Source organism: Balaenoptera borealis, assembly GCF_965194805.1.
Source record: "Balaenoptera borealis genome assembly, chromosome: 8".
Classification (NCBI taxonomy): domain Eukaryota; kingdom Metazoa; phylum Chordata; class Mammalia; order Artiodactyla; family Balaenopteridae; genus Balaenoptera; species Balaenoptera borealis.
This window is the reverse complement of record NC_138865.1, coordinates 27,358,660-27,383,370: the sequence shown is the minus strand read 5'-3', so window position 1 is coordinate 27,383,370 and position 24,711 is coordinate 27,358,660. Positions and strand designations below refer to the sequence as shown.

The 24,711-nt window shown below is 36.0% G+C and overlaps 2 protein-coding genes across 7 annotated transcripts in view; one reads left to right on the top strand and one right to left on the bottom strand.

Moving 5' to 3' along the window:
- Window positions 1-24,711, top strand: part of CENPP (centromere protein P) — a 215,329-nt gene that overhangs the window by 102,635 nt on the left and 87,983 nt on the right. The gene's annotated exons all lie outside the window — the stretch shown is intronic.
- On the bottom strand, window positions 2,083-24,368 carry ASPN (asporin). 2 transcript variants are annotated; one of them, XM_082400948.1, is made up of 9 exons: window positions 23,780-24,368; window positions 20,224-20,273; window positions 16,639-16,911; window positions 13,375-13,487; window positions 10,970-11,183; window positions 9,801-9,911; window positions 6,159-6,252; window positions 5,630-5,768; window positions 2,083-3,351 (listed from the first exon to the last, which is right to left on the bottom strand). In XM_082400948.1, the coding sequence occupies exons 1-9, from the start codon at window positions 23,824-23,826 to the stop codon at window positions 3,154-3,156; spliced, it is 1,239 nt and encodes a 412-aa protein (XP_082257074.1). In that variant the 5' UTR covers window positions 23,827-24,368; the 3' UTR covers window positions 2,083-3,153. The 2 variants fall into 2 exon arrangements, with proteins under 2 accessions (XP_082257074.1, XP_082257075.1); XM_082400949.1 differs by lacking the exon at window positions 20,224-20,273 and having other exon boundaries at window positions 23,780-24,042.

Genomic DNA, 24,711 nt, shown 5'->3' with positions numbered 1-24,711 from the left:
AGCATACGGTATTTGTTTTTCTTTCTGACTTGCTTCACTCTGTATGACAGACTCTAGGTCCATCCATCTCACTACAAATGACTCAGTTTTGTTTCTTTTTACCTCACAGGGCTATTGTGAGGATTAAATGAATAAATACAAGTAAGGCTTTTGGAAGAATGTCTGAAAATGTTCTTTACATACCACCTATTATTATTAAGTATTATTCATATGGTACAATTTGGGGAAAATAAATTCAAGAAAATTAAGTCAGTTGCAGTAGGTTAAGGACCATGTGAGTAGAGAAGTAATTAAGGCCAAGGTAAGACAATTCTTTTCCCAAAAGATGGAATTAAAAACAAAAGAAAAATAATGCAGTAGTTTAAGGAGGAACAAAATTGATTTAGGAAAAAAGCTTTAGTTTTAGTGACTTCAAGTGATTTTCTAGAAGTATTATATTTGTTTCATGAATTCAGTGATCATTTTTATTGTAGTATTTGGGAGGAAATAAGGATAGATGGTCAATGAGATTTTTTTTTTCTACCTTGAAGTCCTTAATAAACCCAGTAAGTTGTAGTAATTCATTTGTTTCCAAACTTTAATGGATTTCAACTGGGTAATATTTTGTATTTACCATAAAATGGGATTGTGGCAGAAGCTTTAATGCAGTTTTGGTTGCTTATGATTTTTATTAGTGATTTGTCTTTTGCAAACATATAACCAAAAATGCTTAACAGCTGTGGGATGAAAAACACAAACATTAAATACAGGAAATTAATTGCAGTGATTTCAGGAATCATTTCCAGTATTTTAAAAATTTTGCTGTCTTTTCTTTTTAGAAAAGGTTAATTTAGCTACTTTAAGCTTCTCCATTCAGATCATAGACTAATCTATTTGTTTAGATGATTCTAACCTTAGCACTAACCTTATGAATTTAATTTAATTTCAAGAACTGGATTCTTACAATTTCAGGGAACATTTCACTTCTACTTATGTTCTTATAAGTGGCATGATGTCACAATTTTATTTTTATGATATATTGTAGAAAATGGATTTTAAAAAAGAAAGAAAAATGAATTTTATTTATTAAAACTATTAAAACTTTAGAACATTTTAATTTTAGGATGATTATCATTGTTAGGTATTCTTCTGTTTTTAAAAGACTTCTTAATCTTTAATTTTTCTTGCAGTAAATTATTGTCCAGTGTAACAGTTATGCATGTTTCATGAATCTTTATGGTTTACAAAGCATTTTCACATATACTTTTATTATTCAGTTCTTATAGCAACTTATTTGATCAGTATTCTCATCCCTACCCTTTATAGATGAGAAGACAGGTTCAAAGAGATTGTGATTTGCCCAAGACTATAAGTGGAACTGGACTTCTGTGTATGTTTTTCCAACTGAGAGCTCTGTATCCCTGGGCTCTTTCTGTTACATCACTACTGGTGCTATTATTTTAATCACACTTTAGTCTTGCCCCTACAGTTTTACCAAACAAAAATACTAACTATTTTGTTTCAGGTTTCCAAATTTGTGTCAGAATTTAGAAATTAAGTAAATTTCCTATAAAGCAGTAGTTCTCAACCAGCTGCAATTTGGCTCCACCCCTTCCCCCGGGACATTGGTGTTTTGGGGAGAAATTGTTGATTGTCACACTGTGGGGCCGGCGTGCAAGTGCTGCTGGCATCTAGTGAGTAGAGACCAGGGAGCTGCCAGACATTCTGCAAAGGACAGGATAGCACTCCCCACAGAGAATGATCCAGCCTAGAGTGTCAGCAGTGCCAGAGTTGGGGAACCTCACTATGAAGAAGAAGACCTATTTACCCATTCTTGACCTGGATATCCAGACCCTCCACCCCATTTTACATATCTGTAAGGCACTGCTCTCCCCAAAATTATTTAAAGTCTAGTTTTTGAGGTGGTTTACCATAAAGGTGATTATCTTTCATGGCACAGGTATAATTTGGGATATTTCGGTACTATTATTAAGAATAAGCATTAACACTTTACTAAAAATGTTTTAGTAAAAATATAAGAGTTTTATGAAAAATAGTTTATGTTCCTGAATGGGAGAAGAAAAATTAAACCGAAGCAAAATATTTTATTTCAAACCAATATTTTAATGTTTTCCTTATTTTCTAGTTTTACTTATGTTGAACACCAACAAAAATATATGTAAGTCCTCTTAATTTTTATACAGAGCTGTGCATTCTGTTTAATGCTCTGCCTATTCAGTTATACCAGGTGTGTTTTTCAGAGTTATCCAGTTTGTGCATATTTAAGGAGACAGTTTGGTGTAGAGTTGATAGTATCCAGTCTCTTCCAAGGAAGGTCTTACAAAGGGACATCTCAAAAATATTCCTCAGCATTGAGGTGACAGTGTTATATAACCTAACAATTGATACACTGTTAAAAGCTTATAATAACTGTGATAATAAAAAGTGTGAGATTTTATATAAACACTCACTATGCATTTCTATAGAGGTTTTATAATCAGGTAATAATAGTTAAAAAGAAAAGCATGTGCTACAGCTTGAAAAAAGCTGTTATGAATAGCATCTGTTGAGTTGGTAATAAACACTTACTGAAGGCTTTATTATAAGGAGTTTTAAACATAAAGACAGTAAGTCTCTAAGGCATGAGAATTTGAATAAGATTATATCAAACCATACTTAAACATTATTAGAAATATTACAGTAATACCCAAGTTTTTAAAGACAGAATAAGAATAATATAAGATACTCTTTATATAACCATACTTGTCAATTTTCTTTTTCTAATAGCAGATGAAAGAGCACAAAGTTTGTTAAGTCAAGCATTCCATTTACAGTACAGTTCTTTTTTAAATGCACTTGATAACAAAGTGTTAAATACTGAATGTCTTATTTTTTGTTACTGAGAAAGAACATTCAAGCATGAGATTTATGCAAAATCATTTATATGTAAAAGGAAACTGCAACAGATACTTATTTCCTTTATTCCTGATGTATCAATAGTTTTTGCAAAATTCTGTTGAAATTTTTTGTCGTACAGTAAGTCAGTGGACTTAACACATGGGAATAGATTTTTTGCTTATGTGCATAATACCACCATTTTAAATAGAGTTCAAGTATTCCAAATGTAACAATTTTTGAATTTTACATTAAATGGATATCACTAATTACTAATTATTACTTTCTGAAGTTCCCAAGCTGAACACTCATTCTGCTCAAAACACAACGAAATGTTGCAGGTTGTACTTCCCAATACTTCACTGGGTTGTTGAATAAACTTATTGCACTGTATAAAGACTTCTTCATCTTTGGCACTGTTGGGCAGAAGTCATTCACTCCCACTTTCGTAATTGAATTAGAATGAAGGAAGATTATCTGTTGTAGTGGGAAAAGAGTGGATTAAAAATACATGATAAATGTAAAAAGAAGATATTCTGTTTATAGTCAGCATTTGTTCATGGGTTTGTCTCTTTATTTTACACTGATTTGAATATATTTTGCTTAAAGTATATGTGCCTGTTTATGCCTGTTAAATACTTATTACAAGGACTCAGGCTCCTGTGTTATATACAAAAGTGCTCTATGTGTGAAGTGTGGCGTAGGATTCATGCCAGTGCCCAGGGCACACTGCCTGGTCAGCACATGCCACTCTCCTCTGTCTCTGTCTCTCTGTCTCTATACACACACACACACACACACACACACACTCACGCACACACGTATAGGTGTGTGCGTGTCTGTGTGTGTATGGTTACTTCAGTGCCATATTTACAATAATGTGTTTTAAAAGTATTAGAAATGAGCAGAAGAATGAAATTTAATGCTCTAAGAATTAGACTTGCAATATGAATGTGAAGAATTTTTAGCCAGCATTTTCTGTGATCAAAGGGAGAAGTGTAGAGCTGCTTTTTTGTAAATTTTATAGAAAAATATGTCTATCGACATCTTAAATATGTATCGATAATACAACATCAATAGTTGAATTTTTATTTGCACCAATGGATAAAATACAATTTTATAGGCTGTGTATGTGTCTTATTAAATTATTACTCAGAAAGAATGGACAATATAGGACCTTCCCTTCATTCCCTTTAATAGCCCTTTAAATTTCTTCTTTGGATTTTTTTGGCAACTGAGATTTCTGGGAAGTAAAAAAACAATCTGCTTAATTAACAGTGTTTTGGCATATTAGAAAGAAGGAGCCTTTTGCTGGCAAGGCTAAGATACCAGTTCTAGCCGTTGTTACCTCTAGATTTTGCCTTGGTGAGATTGATCTGAGCCAGTCATGAGAACTGTAGGCACTGCTAAAACCTCTAGTTTTCTGTTGGAGTCCCTGCCGTCCTTTATTAATCTTGGAGATTTTGTGACAGATGCATCATATGGTTTCCTGGCAGCCCAGCAGCAGTGCAAGATGTAGTTTACCACAGCATTGACCTCATTGAGAATGGGGAACAGTGCTGAACATGAGTGTGTTTGCTTTGTGGACATCCGTTGAATTGTATCCTTATGACTATGTGTTATAATTCTGTTCATTTTTAAAAATGCTAGCAATAGTATGGATAGATTTAAGACACCCAGAAGCTGGGATCAGCGTTGTGGAGTAAAGTACTCAAAGACTGGACAGCTTGAGGGAGGAAAGACTCTGGTCGTGCTCACTGGTTAAATAAACATTTAAACGCAGCATTTGAAAAAATCAAAGCAAAAGTCATAATCTTGAAATGAGCATCTGCCTATATAGTACATCCATTTTGATGGCTTCTATTTCACAGGCTTCTATTTGTGTAGTGAACAAAACTTGTTTAAAGAAAAATTAGAAAGAAACCTAGACGCAAGTGGCTCAAGGCCCAGTTTTGTTCTCAATGTGTTTTTCCTTGGAAGATGAGGAATTGTATATCAAGGAAAGCACATGAGAAATATGGACTAAGGTGACATGAGATTAAGTAGGGATTCTTAATTTGAGGTCCACAGATGGGAATCAGGAGGATCTGTGAAACTCCTAAAATTATGTGAAAATATTGTCTCATTTTTGTTCTTGGGAGTATCTAAAGCTTTATCAGATTCTCCAACAATTCTGTGGCCCCTCCCAGCTAGTCAAGAGTTGCCAGATTAGAAGGAAAAGTTTTCTAGTAATGAAGAACAAGAAATGTGCACCCTTAATGCTCCAAATACTGACTTTTGATTATATATTCTGGCCTGAGTTTTTAAAAAGCATGCACACTTCTAATGTGGCACCACATTGATAGTGAAAATACCTGGGACTTCATCCACATGCTCTGCCTTTGTGAAATGTTTCCAGAATGAAAGGTTATATAATTCTACTTGATTTCCTCCTGACCGGTCCTGCCTTTACATAGCCACTGCCACCCCAGAAACCTGAAATTAGCTGTGTCCGTACCTTCACCACAATGGCCTTAGCAGTTTCAGTAGAAGAAACAGAGGGATGGAAATGGGTACCTGAGCGTTTTAGCTGATATCTCAATAGAAACTGGTATTCTAACACTCTCCTTGGCATAAAACACCTCGGGCAACCTGGAGGGTCTTTAGTGTGTGAATTACCATTGCTACTTGATTGGTCTTTGCTCCAGATACTAATATGTTTCATAAAAACAAAGAAAAGTACTAATATCTGCAAAACACAAGTAGAATGTTTTACCTGGAGGTACTTCAACTCTTGTAATCCTGAAGGGATTTTTTTCAGTTTATTGTTTTCCAAGTGTATTTCTCTCACACGTGGTATGTTAGCAAGACTTCCATTTTCGATATCTGTGATTCTGTTGTTTCCTAGACCCAGCCTAAAAATAACATAAAATGCATCAACTCTTGAGCAGATGGTATGATACACTTAGCTGCAAACACCACAACTGAGTTAGAAATATTTGTATATATGTTCAGAGAAAGGTATTTCATGGTTTCCTTTAATAACCTATTTCAGGATGTAACAGCCCTCTCCTCCACTGTCAGAAAATTTTCTATCTAACCTATATGCAACAAAAGGGACATTTGGAAAGTGTCCCTTTTCTCATTCCACTTGCTGTCCCTCTTCCATTACTGAGACAGAATGATAGCAGTTCCTTCTAGTTTTCCCTTAATTTTATGTCCCTGTACACATTCTCCAAGAAGTTTCATTAATATCTTCATCATATGGACTACCACTTCCAAGTTAGGATTTGGGGGATGTTTACCTTTGCAGATCTTTGTATCGTTTAAAATCCTCTAGTTCCACAGTTGAAATTTTATTATAATCTAAATGTAGCTCCAGTAAAGTTGAAGGTAGTTCTAGTGATAAGAAAAGACATATGTATGTTAGATCAGGTTAAGACCAAGCCCTATTGATTATTTGTTTACTTGTTAAGTTTCACATTATAGGCTTAGGCAGTTTTGGGGGAATCTGCTTTTTTTTTAACTTTTTATTATGGAAAATTTCAAACATATACAAAAATAGAAACTAGTATTATGGGACACCATGCTGTTGCCCATCTTCAACAATTATCTCCATTTTTCCAATCTTGTTTCATCTACGCCAATAGTTATTATTGATTTGTTTATTGACTTGTTTTTATTCATTTATTTTTTTGCTGGAGTACTTAAAATCAAATTTCACACACATAATGTCATTTCACCTGTAAAGACTTCACTAGACATCTCTAACCCATAAGGTCATCTTTTTTTCCCCTTACATAACCATCATGTTAGTATCACATCTAACAAAATTAGCAACAATTCTTTACTATCATCTAGTATTCCTCTCCCTAATGATCTCAGGTGTATTGTTTTACAGTTGACTTGCTCAGGTCAGGATCCAAATGAAGTTTACAGGGTATATTTGGGTCTTATATCTCTTAAATCTCTTCTTCTATTACTCTTTCCTTTTTCTCCTTCTTCTATTGATTTGTTTCAGATATTAATTTGCTTGAGATACTCCTTTGTAGATTGGGCTGTTGGCTTCCACATAATATAGTTTATCATGGTTTCTAGCCCCCTTATTTCTTATGACCTGTAGTTAGATATAGAGACCAGATTAGATTCAGCAAATCACTCTTTCATCTGACAGTCTTTGCATTCATTCATTGATTACTGCTACCTAGATTTATTATTTCATTAAGAATGGGAAAATGGTGATTTTCTGATTTTGTCATTCGTTATTCATTTATTAGGTGAGATTGTTCTCTAAAGAATTTTCTTTCATTAATTATTTACTTACTTTATAATACAGTTTTTATAGAAAAAGCAGCATAAATGCTTGATTTTTTTTCAAGTAATGAATTGGTGCAATGCCCAGAGGTGACCAATGAATTTTTTTTATATCATTATGAACATATGGATTTTTTCCCTGTTTGATATGTTTGATCCACTGCAGTATTTATTCTTTTCAATTAATAGTAGTTTCTGCATAAATTAAGAGAAGCATCTTTAGTGCCACCTGGCACATGGCAGGTACCTTGTGAATGTTTGCACCTTCTCTTCTCACACTTTCATGTCTGACCCCAGCCCTCCCCAGATTAACTGAAGCTGGAATGAAAGAGACTAACCAGAAAATTCAGTCATATCTCATTTTCTTAATCCTACACATAAGATATTATTTTTCAGTCAAAAGTTCTTGTTAGCTAGCTAGGAAATGCATTCGTTTTTCAACTCTTGCTGAAACATTTCCTTATTTTATTAGTAGTAATGACTGTTGAAGGTAAGTTTGTCTTCAAAGACCTTAAACACTAATTGAGCAAGTCTATCATGTATACAGAAATCACTAGAAAAATATTATAGAGTGTGCCAGTCTATTCTAGAATATGCTGTAGCAAGTCAAAGACAAGAGAAATCTCTGTGCATGTTGAGTCAGGAAAACTTCTTGGAAGAGGGTTTGTAGAATTTAAGGGGACTGTCCTCTCATGGATTTGGGTAGCTCAGTGACTGCCAACATATATAGTATACTTTCATACAGATATTTCTATACCTACCCTATCTTCAAACAGGTCTCTCCTCCCCTCAACACAATACTATTATGTAACAGAATTTTCCAAATGAATAGGAAGGAAAACAGTTTCACTCTTCTTATGTTAACTTGTCAGGTCTGGTAAGAACCCTCTGGACCTCAGCCTAATTCATCCTGTCACAATGGGTAGTGATGATTGAATTATAACATTTGGGCAGTCAGCCTTAACATTTGAGCAAATAAGTCATAAAAACAAAAAACTGGCTTTTGAATGTCATAAGGATCTTAAAGCAGTAGTTATGTAAATTTGGAGATTTGAAATTTAAATTTCTAAAGACATAAAATGTTCCTTTATAACTTCGGAAGAATCTTGAGAATTTCATGAGGAGTTAAAACTTCATTTTTAAGATACACTTTGAAACCTGAAGAGAATTACTCTCAGGATGTTTTGTAGTATAAGAAATCTGCTGATGTAAATATAAAGAGCAATGATAACTGCGGGACCTCAGAGCCACAGCTCTGGGGTGGCGCCCTACTCTTCTGCTCCAGTATATCCTCTTATCCTCTCTGCCTCTACTCTGTCCTGTCCTCTTCCTCTTCCCCCTCACTCTATGTCAGCTTCCAGCTTATGAAAGGGATTTTATTTAACTTGTTAGGTACAGTATGTATTTTTGTTGTTGTTGTTCTAAAGATTAGAAGGTAAATATAATATTTTAGGTTTCTTGTAGAAAAACAGCCATCTCCTTGAACCTAAATTAAGGTTGTTTTTAATTGTGTAATTCTGAATTAAACTGATTTTTTCTATACTAAAAAAAATTGTCTTTCCACTTTTACTTTAGATAATTTTCCTCCTAAATGAAAGATTAATAATAGCAGCTTTGCTTAATTAATGATAGCAGCTTTGCTGGGTCTTTTAAATTATCAGCATATATTTGTTTTGTTAATCTTCTGGATCATCTGAGTAGTAGAAAAGGGGTTATAGTAAACTAGAAGAAAACAGGTTATTGCTGCTTTTACTATGGAAACTGAAAGACAGGGCTGTTTGAAAGGAAAATGTGTTATTAATCATAGGGGTTATTTCTGATCCAGGTGTTAGCATAGAAGAGAGAGAGAACTTGTCAGGGAGGAGGAAGGTGTGACCTTGAGCATGGGTTTGGAGAAAGGCAAATCCAATCTAGTTAATCATCAGGCTGGAAGCTTAGAAATAATGCATTAGAAAACTGGTCCAGTAGCAAACTTAAGAAGCATTTTACTTTGAGGCACCAGCTTCAGCTCATATGATAAAGAGCACAGTGCTCATTCTGGTATTGGTTATGTCACGAGAGAGCGTTTACTATGTGCCCAACATTGTCTTCAGACCTTTCTGTGCATCAGCCCATTAATCTGCACAGCACCCCTGTGGAAAAAAAATGAGGTATAGAGTGCCTTGCCCAGAGTATACACCTATCCCTGCCAGAGCCAGCGTCTGCCCCAGTCCCTCCTCACAAGCCCCACCCTGAACCACTGCTGCAAGGCTGGGAGAAAGGTCTCTGGCCCTGTGCTTCTTCCTCTTTCTTCTCTACAGAATTCTCACCTCTAACAGACACTTCACAGAATGACAAGTGTAGATGAGTAAATGTTAGGAAAGAGACAGAAAATAAAAAGTTCTTTGCTTCTTAATGTTTGTTCGTACTGGGAAAAAAAGATTCTGGTTTCATACTGTCAAAAAAAGAAAAAAGAACTACATATGGCTCTTGATGTGTACATGAGAAAACACTAAATTTCATACTACACTGACCAGATATACTGGTAAAAAGGATTCTAACTGCACTGTGGTTTTGACAGTGTGTACACTTTACAACCTTACGTTTAATGGTCATTTTAAAATGACTGTTTAAAATACTGTATAAATACAAACCTTTAGGAATTGAGGTCAGTTTTGCTTCTGCAATTCTGATATGAAACACTGTTACCCCTTCAAATGCCCCTGGTTCAATCCCATTGTTATCAAGAGGGTTTGCACTCATTTCTGTGGGGGGAAATTATATAATTTAGCATACATATGTTGTATGTGAAGGAAACTCACAATGCAGAGAAGCACATCCCAAGAAAATTCTAAGAAATGTGAGCATTATCGTTCACTCTCCTTCACTCAGTATATCTGTTTCTGTGTCTATCTACTCTCCTTTCTGTCAGTCTCAGAAAAAGACTGCTTTGTATTACATAGGCTGGAATGTATAACAGCTTTACTATTTTGCTTTGAATTACTAAGTCAATAACTTACTTATCACTCTTTTCCAACCATGATCATAATCAAGGTTTCGTTATAGTAATGTAACATAGGAAAAAAGACCATCCTTCATATAATTCAAAACCTTTGTGTTTTCCAGTGTACATTTATTTATTTGTCACCTAAACTTTTAAAATTGTAAGTCAATTAGAAATTACTTGACTAACAGAAATATAACTGAGGAATGCCAGAAAGTGAAGCTATTTGGTTAAGTGCCAGGCACTTGGTTGAATTAAATGAGTAAATAAATGAATGAGAATATTGGTTAGGAATTTTGAATGGATATAGTAGGGGAAGATGACATGGTTATACCATGGGTGTTAGAAGTAAAATAGTGTGTAGAATTGGAAGTATACAATTAAAAACGCCTTAGCTGAATAATCTTCAAAGCAGATAATGAAAAGTTAGACGTACATTCCAAATAATATCTGAATTAATGTTGTAGGTTGTATTTGAGTAGTTTTTACAATACATTAAAAATGATACCTTTAAATTAAATAAGAATAACAGATTCTAACCAGTTAAGAGCAGTCAGAAAACAGAAACCACACTAAGGGATTCTTGAGAGTGCAGAGTGCATGTGTATTTATATTGCAAAAGGTGTATTTCTTTAAGTGCTATAAATTTTGTTTGATACTTTCATTGATTTATGAATCGCTTATCTAGGTACAGCTTATTAGATTCAAAAAATTAATTTTGGAAATTATCAGTCCTAAAGTTGTTAATGATGATAAAGATCTCTACATCTGCATATTGCTTATAATTTTAAAATGTTCCATTTATTTGCAAAAACTTACCTAGCACATGTAAAGAATTCATTCCTTTGAATGTGTCCTTTTGTATTTTCTTAACTTTATTGTCATGAATTCTGAGTTCTGCTAACGATTTGGGAAGATTAAGTGGTATTTCACTTAGTTGATTGTGGGACAGATATAGCCTTCGCAACTTCTTTGTGGTTAGAAAGGCTTTGGGGTGAATCTTTGTTAGCTTGTTGTTGTTCAGAATCAAAGCCTAGATAAAGCATAGAAAGTTACACCATATCAGGAAGTGGATTTGATTTACCAGTATTCTACAGTGATTCGTCACTCATGGAAATCAATGCAAATTATGTCAGTCATATACTTTATTAACCATGTAAATAATTCTCCAGCCCAATCTAAGCTTAAAAAAAAAAAAAATTTACTACTGAGTTGGAACAGTGCAAAGCTTTAACGATTGGTTTCACACCTTTGGTTTGTCTTTGAGTTGGTGACACGTGTTTAAGGCTCCCCTCTCCCATTTCTCTTCATGGAAGTGATGGATAGTATTATCTTTATCTTATCTTTTTTTTTTAATTAATTAATTAATTTATTTGGCTGCGTTGGGTCTTTGTTGCTGCGCGCGGGCTCTCTCTAGTTGCAGCGAGTGGGGGCTACTCTTAGTTGTGGTGCGCGGGCCTCCCATTGCGGTGGCCTCTCTTGTTGTGGAGCACGGGCTCTAGAGCACAGGCTTCAGTAGTTGTGGCTCGCGGCCTCCAGAGCGCAGGCTCAGTAGTAGTGGCACACAGGCTTAGTTGCTCCGCGGCATGTGGGATCTTCCCGGACCAGGGCTCGAACCCATGTCCCCTGTATTGGCAGGCAGATTCTTAACCACTTGCCACCAGGGAAGCCCTCTTTATCTTATCTTAAAAGCTATTCACTCTACAAAATTTACTTCAGTACACAACAAATACATTTTTGCATGATTTTATCTACTCTTAAAACCTCACCTCTGTCTTGTTTACTAATGTTTACCATTTTCCCCAGAATAGAGGCCTGTAAGAATAAACTCTTACAAAGTGCCCTCAGCATTCTGGCATATTTTAGACACTGGGAAAATGGTAGTAGTTTCTGGAGAATGACTCAACCTCTTCTCAGTTCTGTGACTATTTCTCAGTGCAACGTGGCAGCACTCTCCAGAGAAGACACAACCCCAGAGTGAAAGAGCTTAATGCAGCCTGAATCTTTGTTCCCCACAGCCAAGCCCTTTGCGACATGTTGAGTGTTCTGACTGCAGCCATCTTGATCTGCTGGGGTGCGGAACTTCAGAACCAAAACTGGGAAAATCCTTGGTAACCAGGGCTTGCCACTCACCTAGTAACTATTTTCAAAACGTGCCAGATTTTGCAGAAACAATTTTCAATGTTTCACAAGGGCAATGGCACTCCTAGGACTTTTTATTCCTCTCTGCTAATCTGGATCCTCTCATTCTTTCAGGGAGCAGCTCTAGATTCTTTCCTTTTATGGTTTTTGTCCCTGGTTCCATTCTACAACAATCTTCCCATTGTTTCCAGAATGACTTCATATACATACGCCTTTCTGGTGTTATTCACATTGTTGCTGTTTCACAGAAGAAATACAAATACTTCGGCAGTTAAACTCCCTTTACTTATTATGTTTACTGGTTTCACCATAGGTCCTTAGTGTCTCCTTTTTCTTACCTTCCTTTCAGACACATCACTACTTTTAACAATTTCAACTGAGATAGGTTAAGCCTAGAAGAATTTAAAATACATCTTGTTACCACTGGTAAAATATACTCCTTTCTGTGTGTGCCGCACACCCCATGTCTGTGACAGTGTGGAATCAGGCCCTCCCTCAAACCCAATTTCAAATAGAATTAGAAATTTTACCTGCTAAAATCTAGAGGCTCAAAATGCTAAATAGAAAAATAAGAATCTTTTAAATCTTAGAAAATTGAAATATTAATGAGTATAGTAAGGAAAAGTTCTTTTTCATCTTTAGAGATCTAGAAAAAAAAGCCATACAGGTATATTTAGTCAATTACGTTATATTGCACGTGCTGCTGTTAGAGCTTTGTGGGTTTGGGTACTGCTTTTCTTACATTGTACATTAATGAGTTCCTGAAAATAATCAGTTTTATTATTTTAGTGTATAATGACTATGATTACCTAAATAGAACCTAAATAGATCATAAGGACCACTTATATGAATTCTTAGCCCACTGCCTTTCCACCTGGCTGTTATTCAGTAAACATCAGTTGAATTAAATTATTAATTGAATTAAATCTATAATTTTTCATTAACTAGACCACTGCTGAATAAGAGGGATTTTGTCACTCATCATACACAGAAAAGTAAGACTTGTTTACGCAAACACAAATACAAGCAATCATTTTAGCAGTGACAGAGATTTTCACTTAAATATTTGCATATATTCTTACATAAAGTGAGATGAGTCCTTTAAAATCATTTTCTTTGATTTCCATAATTTTATTGTTTTGAAGGTCAACCATTCGGGTATCAAATGGAATGTTGCTTGGGACAGAGGACAAACCTGAGAAATAAACAAACACATTGCATATATGTTATATGCTAAAGATGAAATTGCTGATATGATAGAAATGTGCTTTTTTAAAAATTCATGGTTACCATTAAGTAATAGATGACTTAACATGTAACAGATGACAAAAACATTGTTCTTTGGAAAGGCCGAAAGATCTTATCAAGTAACTTTATTTTTACAAGATGTCTAGCTGGTTCTAGCTATCACCATTCAGTCTGCTGCAAGGTGACATTAAATGGAGCTAAGTTGGGGGGTTCTAATATGACTACAAGGAGGAGACCTACGGCTGAGGCACAGCTTCTGCTGATGCACTTTTGACTAAAGAATATTAACATTCTTTGCAGATTTTCAGGCAGTTGTAGTGCTAAATTGGAGCCTGTGGGTTTTGATCATTTTAAGAAGCATCAACATGTAGAAAGTTGTGCTTAGAAAATAGATAAATTATTTTCGTGTACACTATCAAAAAGTTTACTACCCATTTCCTTTAATAATGAGCTCCTCTAATTAGTCCTAAATTATTTGATTTATGGAAACTTATTCATCCATAACATATCGTTAACATCTAGGTGTGTAGTATACCTTTACTGAATTTATCACCCACAGCCTTAGCTCTTTTCGAGCTGTGTGCTCTAGTAATAGCTTTCTTTTCTCTCATCTCAGCAGCTGCATCTTCCTTTTTGTGCAGGTACTCAGTAAATGTTAATTACATTATTTAAAGACTTAAATGTGTTTTTCCTCTCTTAAAGAAGCAGAAAATTGCCAGAAGCTGTATGTGGCGCATTTCTTCCTTACTTTCCTTGCTTTCCCTAAATGGCTGAACGTGTGCACCTCTGATTGTTGTCAGACATTCCATATGGTATTTATGCTTGACGAGCATGGGGCCTTCTTGGTTTTCCCCAACATTTTATTTTTGAAATGTTCAAGCATACAGAAAAGTTTAAAGAATTTTACAGTGAAAACTCATATTCCTTTTTCTCCCATCAACATTTTACTATACTGTACTTACTGTCCATCCATCAATTTATCTTTCTTATGTATTTTAAAGTGAGTTTCAGATATTACTACACTTTTAGTGGAGCCATCCTTACTCCTGAAGAGTAGTATTATATTTAATAACCCCAAATTGAAGAATTCAATATTGAAATACTGTGAATATCAACATTCCACTTGACAGCCCTCAATACTTTGCCCTTTATACTTTAAAATTGACAATTCTTTTAAGAAGTTTGACATAGATGGAAAGGGGGGAAAGGGGGTAACTTGATGGGTTACCAAGGTAACAGCAGTTTTGTTAGGAGATTACTTTGGTTTTAGAAAATGAAGTGGAAGGTCTTATAGGAAGGTAGAGGTTCTGCAGACAGGATCTAGTAACATAAACTTTGACAAACCTTCCCCTACACTACCCCTGATGAATTTAGAAGCTCTGAAAAAAATTTCCTTTCCTGCGGGAAAAAGATTGTTAAGTGTCCTTTTCATCTTCAGTTGTCATGGGGGACCACTATATGCTGCTAACAGTGCTGTGTCATTTTAAAGGTATGTGTCATACTATTACAGATATTCTTGGGCGAATTTTATTTAGATTTTTTTCAAAGCTAAATATTCAAGAGACCATGTAAGTAAAACACTATTTGCAACCAACTGTCTGTCATGAGGCAGTTTGGTTTTTCTCAGTTCTTTGATGACAGTCACATACTGGAGCAGAGCTATGCAGTGTTTCCTTCAAGGTCTTTAAGTTGAAGTAGATGACTTTGTGCTGGAGTGAACACAAGGATGGTGTGTGCTAAAGGTGAACATCTCCTTAGTCAAAGTCTTACCCAGAACCAACCCAGTTTACATCCAGCAGTATCAAAGTAGATACATAACATTTTTATCCTGATCTTTGTTTAGCAAAGTGTTTTCTCAGGCTTCAACTCTACAAATTGATAGTGAAGTTTTTTCCTGCCTGGGATGCAGCTTAAAAACGACAGTACCAAAAGAAAAAAAAAAAAGACCTTCCGATACTCCCTAATCTAACCTTTTCTCACACCAGGGTCTGTTTCAGCTTCTACATTTCTCCTTCCTGCCACTCTTCCCACAGTCATTCTTGCCTGTGCTTCCAGACCAGCAAACGTTGTTTGCATCTTGTCATTTCTTTCTCACAAGAATGCCAGAGGTAAAGCTTAAAACCCATTTTTTCCTGGCCTGTATATTCCATTAAGACTTTACCAGCGATTCTAGCTCATAATAATATCCTCTTTTTTGGATGTTTTTTGTTCACCTTTCTCATTATGTCCCATAATAACACACTTTTTTAAAGTCTCTGGAGTTCACTGTTACAAGCTTTGACTATTGCCACGAATGCTGTGGCAGTAGGAAATGAATCTAAAGCTTTCAGAGGCACTGTCTGCTCATATGCTCTCTGGAAGTGGCCTTAATGGGCCTCCAGGTCCAGAATGGGAGGTGTGTGCCATACTTTTGGTTTCCCACAGTGGGTCAGGTCTGAGCCATCTCCTCTTTTGCAAATAGCTGAGTACAACAATTCTTGATGTGCATTCCTGTTACACCTCTCCCTGAGTATGCCCTTCTATTTGAGAGCACCTTCATTAGAAGTATTAAAAGAATAAAATACTCAGCAGAGAATTACACATTTTTAAGAGACTTTAGAAAGTGGTTTTTAGTTCAACCATTTATTTTCTAGATAGTTTTAAACCCAAACCATTCAAAACAAATAGAGTATTACCTTTAAAATGTCTAGATTAGAGATTTCACAAACTCTATAACCTATTTATTGTTCTGGATGGGCAACTTATTTTGTTATGGTAGAATTTTGCTAGGAAGCACAGTTTCAACCAGCTGACACTCTATAAGATGAAACCACAGTGACATCCATTCTCTCTAAAGGAAATTAAAATGAAATACTGATTCAAATTTGGGAAGAGAAGGAAATGTTCTGTATATGAAATTTCCATTGTTTTCCTCTGATTTTCTGGATTTTAAAAATAAGTTTGGATGTACTTCGGGGTTTGTTATACTTTTCAAAAATTTAAATGAAAAATTCCTTTACAATCAGCTGATTTTTGAAATTTCAGTGAGGTCTTTCCCTATTCTTTAAATTTTGTCAAAACGACATTATTCTACAAAACAAGTTGACGTGTGTCCTTACCTAGATCAGAACAGTGTACAACTCTCGAGTAGCATTGGCATCCAAACGGACATGTTGGAAACAGATCGAATGGGAAGAAGGGGTTAATTGGCTCTCTTGTTGGAAAAAGAGAGTTGTCAGCATCACCATCACCATCGTCTTCCATGTCCTTGAGCATCATATTCTTCAGTGTCAGGTACGAAGGGTGAAGTAAGGGTTTGGCAGAGCACAAAGTCAAGAACACTAGCAGCACATACTCCTTCATGTTGTCCTGTGTAGGGGACCAATCTAGAACTAAGTAGACATTGAGGATTAAGTTAAAGTTTAAATAAATACAGTTCCTGCTGCTGTACATTTCTCAGAGCTGGCAAGAGTACAATGAAATGGCATTCTAATTTATTAATAGTGTGAGAGTAAGTTTATTAAAAGTTTTTGGAAAGCAGTTCAGCAATATGCATTGGAAGCTTTATAAATATCTTTATTTTTCATCTAGCCGTTCTACTTTTGGCATCTAGTCTCAGGAAACAATTCTAATGTGCATAAAGGTGTTCATCAGAGAATCATATATAATAGCAAAAAAATTAAAGATAATACTAATAGTTAAAGAGAAATAGTAAAATAAAATAGGGTTTATTTATTCCATGAAATACCTTGGAACCCACAAAATGTTTGCAAAGATATTTAAAAATATGAAAAACTGTTTTTTGAAATAAAAGAAAATATAAAAAAGCTATACATAGTATACTTACAAACACACACACACACAAAACCTGGCACAAATATACCTAATTGATGATAATATTTGGATGGTAGAGTCATGAATTACTTGTATCCTTTTTTTTCTTTAATTTCTATACTGAGCAATAAGAACTACATTTATACTTAGTAAACTAATAAATGTTTTTAAAAACAAAAACAGATTATCATACCTGACTATTTATTCCTAAAATCCTTCCATTGCCTTAATATCTATGTCACTTTTAAAGTAAAATCCTTCATGTCCACTTAGTACGTCTGGAAGTTTTCTTTAACTTCTCTCGCACCATCCTCCCCAGCCTCAATCTCAGAGTTGGTTACTTTTCCCACAGTGTTATTGGATTTCTTCCTTCCAATCTGTTCCATTATCTAATACTTGATCCAAAGCATCTGAGGTCCAGGCTATTCTTTCTTACTCATCTTTCCACTGAGTTCCTTTTGTTTAGTTTTTTTGCAGGGGGAGGGCAGGGGGTGCTTTCAGTTGTATTTTTTAAAGCCCACACAAAACTGGAATGTACGAGTGAGAACCTTCTGAGAATAGATTTGTTGTCATCTGATGGTGGATATTCCCACAGGTATGTTTACATATCATGGTTTCTTAACCATCAACTGTGAAACATACATTCTTCGTAATTTTCAAAAATTAAAAGCATTATGATATCGTCTAAAACAGACTTATGCCTGTCTTCTCTTTGGGGCATGCAGTTAGCTTCACATAATGCCCATTGGTGAGGCTGTATCCTGGCAGGAGGGAGTCCACACCCAGCCAGGTCATCCAGCAGTGTAGCTGTCCTGCTATGCCTGAGCACCAGATAGCACCTTAGCCACAGAGGGCTTCTAGAGTCAGTCAGAATTGGTCCAGCCTCAGTAAGACCTGGCTCTCCAAATCCTTGAATTATGCCAGCTTCTTACAATTTTCTAGAACCCAGAAATCAGCTTTAATATCTCTCCACAGCCTTGCTTTTTTTTGGACTTAAGAATCAGAAATGAATTAACTAACTTAATTAAAATATTCATTTATATATCTTTTAATCATCAGAGAAAGGTTTTTTAAAAAACCCTACTGTCATCAGTGATTAACCTGATAACTAACATTATTTAACTCTTAGAAATCTATATGGCAACAAGTACACTTTGCCCACTGGGTGGCTGGACATGACCAGCCTTATCAGGTTTCCCTATGAGAACTCACACTCAATTGTGCTAGGAAAGGGGAGATTACAGGACACAGAACAGCAAAAGCTTTTTATATTTTTATAATCTTATTCTGAATCCCACTTCAGAACCAGTTCTGTCCTTCCATCTCTACACTGCCTTGTGGAATTGTCAATTCAGTTTATTCTAGATACGTCTCTCACATTAACCAGGAGGCCTGAGAGGTGCAAAGAGCTTCAGTGGCTTCCCCAAGGCCACATAACCAAATTGAACTGGAAATTGAGTTAGAGCTCATGTGTCCCAACCCATTCTTTGCATCTTCTGCTGCAACCCACAAAGGAGCACTCTCTTTTATCTTCTTTTATCTAGTGGCCTCTGTCATCTCCTCCTTTCCAGCCAGTCCACACGTTGCTGTCCTGTATACATCTGTACATAAAGGAGTGCACTCACAGCTTTCGGAGGGTGGAAATGGGAGTGGTTGTGTGGTCAGATTTGTATGGTACAGAGAGAGATTGTGCTGGCAACTCAAGGGCCAGCAGCTTCTGTCAGCCGGCCCTGGGGACAGGCAGGTTACTATTCCAGTCACTCTGGAATCCTGGCACAGGCACCTGGTTTTGGTCAACTAGGCTTCATTTCCAGCATCACTTTGGCACATCATTTCTGCTTCTTAGCTGCCTGCCTAACTATGCTCCATTATGTTTCTTGACCATAGGCTTCTTTGTGGTTCCTGGCTCCTTAATGCTTGGTGCCCTGCCTTGCCTTGACTTCCACAATTCTCATTCTTGAGCTAATTTAGCTCTTGGTCCTTAGCAAAACCAAAGCTTGTCTCTGGTACCAATTTATTCTTTAAGATTGTTCTGCATCGCAGCTCTATCTTCTAGGTCCATAGCTGCCCCTGACCTTATTTGACCTTGGTAGAGAAGTTAGTGAATTAAATGTCATTTGAGGTCACGTCTCTGGCTTTCTTTGAGGTTGCTGGAGTTTTTCATTGGGCATTTATCAAGTACCCACTGTGTACCAGGCACAGGGTTAGGATACATAATCCATGAAGTAGAACATGTTTGGATGTTCAATGGACATGCTTCTCCCTATCCACTTCTCCCACGCTTCCTTGCTCAAAAAACAACCACAGCTCCTAATCCACTACTCTCAGGTAAGTGTGGGATTGTTGTAAAAGTTAATACTTGAATGTCAGGTACGCTAATAGGAAAACTAAAAAATAAATGCTCAAGTTAGTAAATAGAACTAAACTGTGGGTGGTCAGTGCTGGCTGTGTACACTGTGGCTCTAACATTTTGGAAGAATCTCCAGATGTGTGGTCCCCAGACTCTGAAAATAAAATTCTTCACCATAAGTTTGTGTACTCCTCATAAATCTCAGTTTACTATTTGAGACCAATAGAAATAAAGACATCTATAAAATATACATACACTAAAAAAAGGTTGAAATAGAATACACAAATCTAATAAGAGGGGTAGTGGGCTTATGAGTGAAGGATTATTTTGTCTATGGTGCATATTTTTAAAATTATTATTTTGCCTTTTAAATATTTTAAATAGCAATCTGCAAGAAAATTGTCTTTGCTCTGGTCCTCCATATACTTTTGCCTTTTCTTAACACTTCTAGAAACATTAGACAGTACAGTTAAAGGTTTCCCATACACTGCCCCCTCAAAATTCAACCAACAGTGCCTACCTTCAAAATAGTCTGGAGCCACAATTTCTTGAGGGCTAGCACCATTTACTCTGGTCCATGGGAGATAAAAGAGTTTTAATAAAAAGTTATTTTTGAGTTGGTTCGTTGTTTGAGTTTCATTATTTTTGTAGAAACTTAGAGATAAATAGGCTGTAGCTTCCCTGTCTAGACCAGAAAAATCTATGTAATGCATAATATACGAGAAATATAGACCTAAGAAAACTGTAAAACTTTAAAAAATACATATAGCAAGAGGAATATGTTAGAGATCCACGGTGGGAAGCCAGGATGCAATGTCTTGGCTTTCCCTGTAGCCTGGCAGCAGGGCCAGGGATTTGCCTTCACTCCTGCAAACCCCATTTCCTGCTGCAGTCATGTTGCCCTATGATGTAGGAGAGCCCTGGAGCGGGGTGCAGGCTGGGATGAGGGGGAGCAGAGCATTTGTGACAGACTTAGAGGGACACTGGTATGAGGAGCAGAGCTGGGAGGAGACACGGAAGACCAGTGCTCAGGTGAAAGAGAGGAAGAAAGCCAAGCATGAGGGAGGGGGCTTATTTCTCTTACATGTCCCCTCCCAAAGGGCTGCTGGTCAGCCTACCTGTGGGGTCAGGAGGAGCTTCAGCCAGTGTCCCTCCCTTCCTGTCTCTTCTTTCTTACACTGATAAGCTACATGAGTTCATCCCTGCCTTAGATAAGATGGCGACTCTGGCCTGCTATGTTAGGCAGTGGCTTGTCTGTGGTAGTTGGGAAGCTTTCCAGTTGCTGGCTGGTGGGGGCAGCCACCAGTCATGCCCTCCTGGACCCTTCCCTGGTGAGTGAGAGAGGAGACATGTGGAAGCAGGAAATGTCATTTAGTTGAAACTCCCTCCCAGTGTTGAAGTTTCCTCCAGAACATTGTGGACCAGGTGGTGTGTCTGCTCTCTGATTGCATGACTCCAGTGAGAGGACTCTGGGAGCACACCTCCTCAAGAGGCATCCAGTTCCACTGCTGTCCATCTGTGGTTGACAGGAAATTCTTTATACTGAGACCAAAAATGCCTTCTGTCATATTCTTCTCTCTGTGCTACTTCTGTCTTCTGTTAGTTATATGAAATTAACCTGATCTTTTTGCATTCTCTTATCCTGTTTACTTGAAAAGAGAAGTCATGAGAACCTTGATTCCATGAGGAATTAACCATTTATTCCCTTCATTTGAGATGGCAAAGCCTTGATAAAAAAAACAAGTGATTATAGACCCCAAACCTTGCCCTATTCTAGTTAAGCAGTTTTTTATCAGTAGAAAAATATTGGAATGTCCAAGAGGGAACACTAAATAGCAGTGTTTTTCCCCATTATTCAGAGAGTGTAGGGAATATTGTTTCTCATTTAAATGATGACTCTTAGTTGTTTGTCTTATTTTTAAATTTTGAGTTTATTAATATGGCTCAAGCTCTTATTCGTTTAGTTTTGGCAGTATTTAGATTATGTTATTTTTAAAACCTTTAAAAATGTTTATGTCTTGTTCTCAAGAAAGCTCAGTATTTCCCTGATTTAGATGTTTTGCCAGAGTTTCTTACTCATGGAAAACTTTGAATTTTGGTTTCAAGTTTCTCTTACTCTGAATAATATTTGAAATATTATTTCAGTGCTACTGCTGTTATTACTAAGCCATGGCACATTAGAGCCAGGAGAGGCCTTTGAGACTTTGCTACCATGCCCTCTTTTATAGCAGAAGAAGCCGAAGCTGGCCTCCTCACTGCTGCATTGTCCACCCTTCTGCTTGGCCTCCTCTAAATGGGTCTTATTCCCACAGTGACTTCCAGACAGTAACCAGACTCTCCTCGGAGAGGATGGGGTGAGAGGCTTGGCCACGTTCTCAGGCCTGGAAGTGTAGCTTGAGAAGTGTCTTTCTGAACTTAAATAAGCTCCTATTTTCTGCTTAAATGTTCCACAAACTTGAATGGAAAATTTGTCTAAGTGCAATGGTATTTCCTCTCAGACACTATTATTAGGAAAATAAGTCACTGTGCTTTTAAATCCTATGCTTAAAGTTCTGCTTGGCTGAAATTCCTCTCGATTCACAAGTACCAATAATAGTTTTCAGTATATAAATGTGATATAACATGCTCTGTATTCGCAGAAGGAATCCAGACTAAATTCAGGTGTAGTCAAGGCCCAGCCTTGTAAATGGACAAGTAAGTTAAACTTTGGAAACTTATTCACAGTACCTTTTTGTCATGGAAACTGATACTTTTAAAGCCTATGATTTCCTTAAAGAAATACTTAACTTTCCCTTGAAAGTATAAATAGCAGCTGACTGAAGAACTTGCTGGCTGCTTTTCCTTTTATATGTTTTGTCCTTCATCAGTTTTTCAATGCATCTAGCAACCTAGCTACTGTCTTTAAAACAAAAAACTCCTACTTCTTCATTTTTCTGTTGTTTCCTATGCTTCCTTAAAACTTGTGCTTGTAAAGTTAATCTCTTTCATCTCAAACCTCAGATCAGATATCTGAATATTCTTTTTTAATTAAGTAGTTGTAACAGAAGACTGCATATCCTCAATTCTTTCCACCACTACCCTATATGGCTAAATACTGAAAACATCAATATGCTTTTACACGTGTGTGGGCTTATGATTTTTTTTTTAAACAACTCGATTCTTGGTGGGATTTTTAACTTATTTTTAGAGAGATATAGACCCCCCTCAGATTCTTTGTGACTTAATCCTATATACCATGTGGCTACTGTTTATGGCTGCCACACCTCCAAATAGGTTAACAAGAAAGAATGCTGTGTTGTATTAGATTACGAGGGAGTAGAATATCAAATACATTGTTTAATTTTTTAAAATCTCATATTAAATGAAAAATTTACTTTGGGAGGGGACAAAGGAAGTCTTTGTTTTACATTCTGACTGTATTTTGTGAAAAGAAGTTTCTAATCTTTCACATTGAATACAGGGCTAATTAAACTATTGCTGATAAATATTCTTTCTTAGAGTTATATGGATCTCCATTTTAACTGTCCAGTGTCATTTCATTACATAAGAATAAGGAAGACATTTATCAAGGCAAAATATGAATATTCAAATATGTAAGTAAAAACATTTGAATAACTCGTATATTTTTAAAATACCTTAGAAAATATCATAGTTTCACATTTTGAAAAATTTTTTTACTGTTTTCACTTAATGTATTTGTAATATCCCCAAACTTTCTTATCATTCATTATTAAGGTAATGTTATTTTCTTAAAAGAACATATTCACAAGATATTTGTTTAAATGATTTTAAAAATCAATCATGTTAACTTTTATGGTAAAGTATAATGACAGGTTATCATTTAGCTATTTAAAAAAGTCGCAATTATGTTGAAAGTAAATCCATTATATGTAAAACATAAAAGCTAGAGTAATTTTAGATATGTATTTAAGTGCTATTTTTTAAGAAATTATACAGATAAACTTTAAACTATATTATATAATTTACAAGCATTTATGTTAATAACATTAATGTCCTCTTAGTATTGACTAAAACAATTGTACACTAGTACATGAAAAAAAGACATGAAAACATACCTTGTAAGAAGAGAGTAAGTTCTCTTGAAAGTAGAATTTTCCACCATGTACTACTTATCTATAACGTAAATGTTCTCAGCTACTATTTAAGAAGAAGATATGAGGAGGTATTACATTTAAAAGAAAAACACCCTTCTGCAGAGCCTGGTGTGGCTGCACCCTGGGTGACACTGGAATAAGCTGCTTCCACAGATTAGCCCATGTTAGTACTGAGAAGCGAGATTAAAACTTGTTACTGCTCATATGTTTTCCATCACTGTTTGTATCGTAGCCAAGACTTCTAGCTAAACTCTAGACGTCTACTGGAAGATTCTGAAGAAAAAAAAAGAGAGAGTTTAATAATTCATGGCAACTGGCCATTGAAAGTGCAGTCGAAGTCATTCAACAAATACCTGATTTGAAAAAAAGGCTTTATGAAATTCTTAAATGAATGAATACTTATAAGTTACAAATTTAAAAATCACTCACTCTATATAGACTAACAAAATATTTACCAGTTTTAGGAAGGAGTACTAAAAGAGTACGTTATTGAAATGTAAACCCAATCTCCAGATGTATGTAAGAAAGGAGCCATGCTGTTAATTTTCTTCTGATGACTGAAGCTGTTACATCAAGCATACATCTCAAGAATTTCTTTAAAAGCTTTTAGCCCTGCCACAGGCATGTCAGGGGAACTGCAGACCAGGCCCTATATAATGCTTCTGGCCCCAGCCTATATGCTGTGATACAGACATTGATGCAAGGATACAGGTGAAGCCTGCTTGGACTTTCACTTTTCAAGAGAATATCACCTATGACCACATAGCATTTAGGGAGGACATGGGAGCAGGAAGACAACATTCACAATTAGGCCTGAGAGAATGCCCAATTCCCACATCAATTAAGACATCATCCTTCAAGAGGACATTTTTCTAAGTCTGGGTACCTAAGTA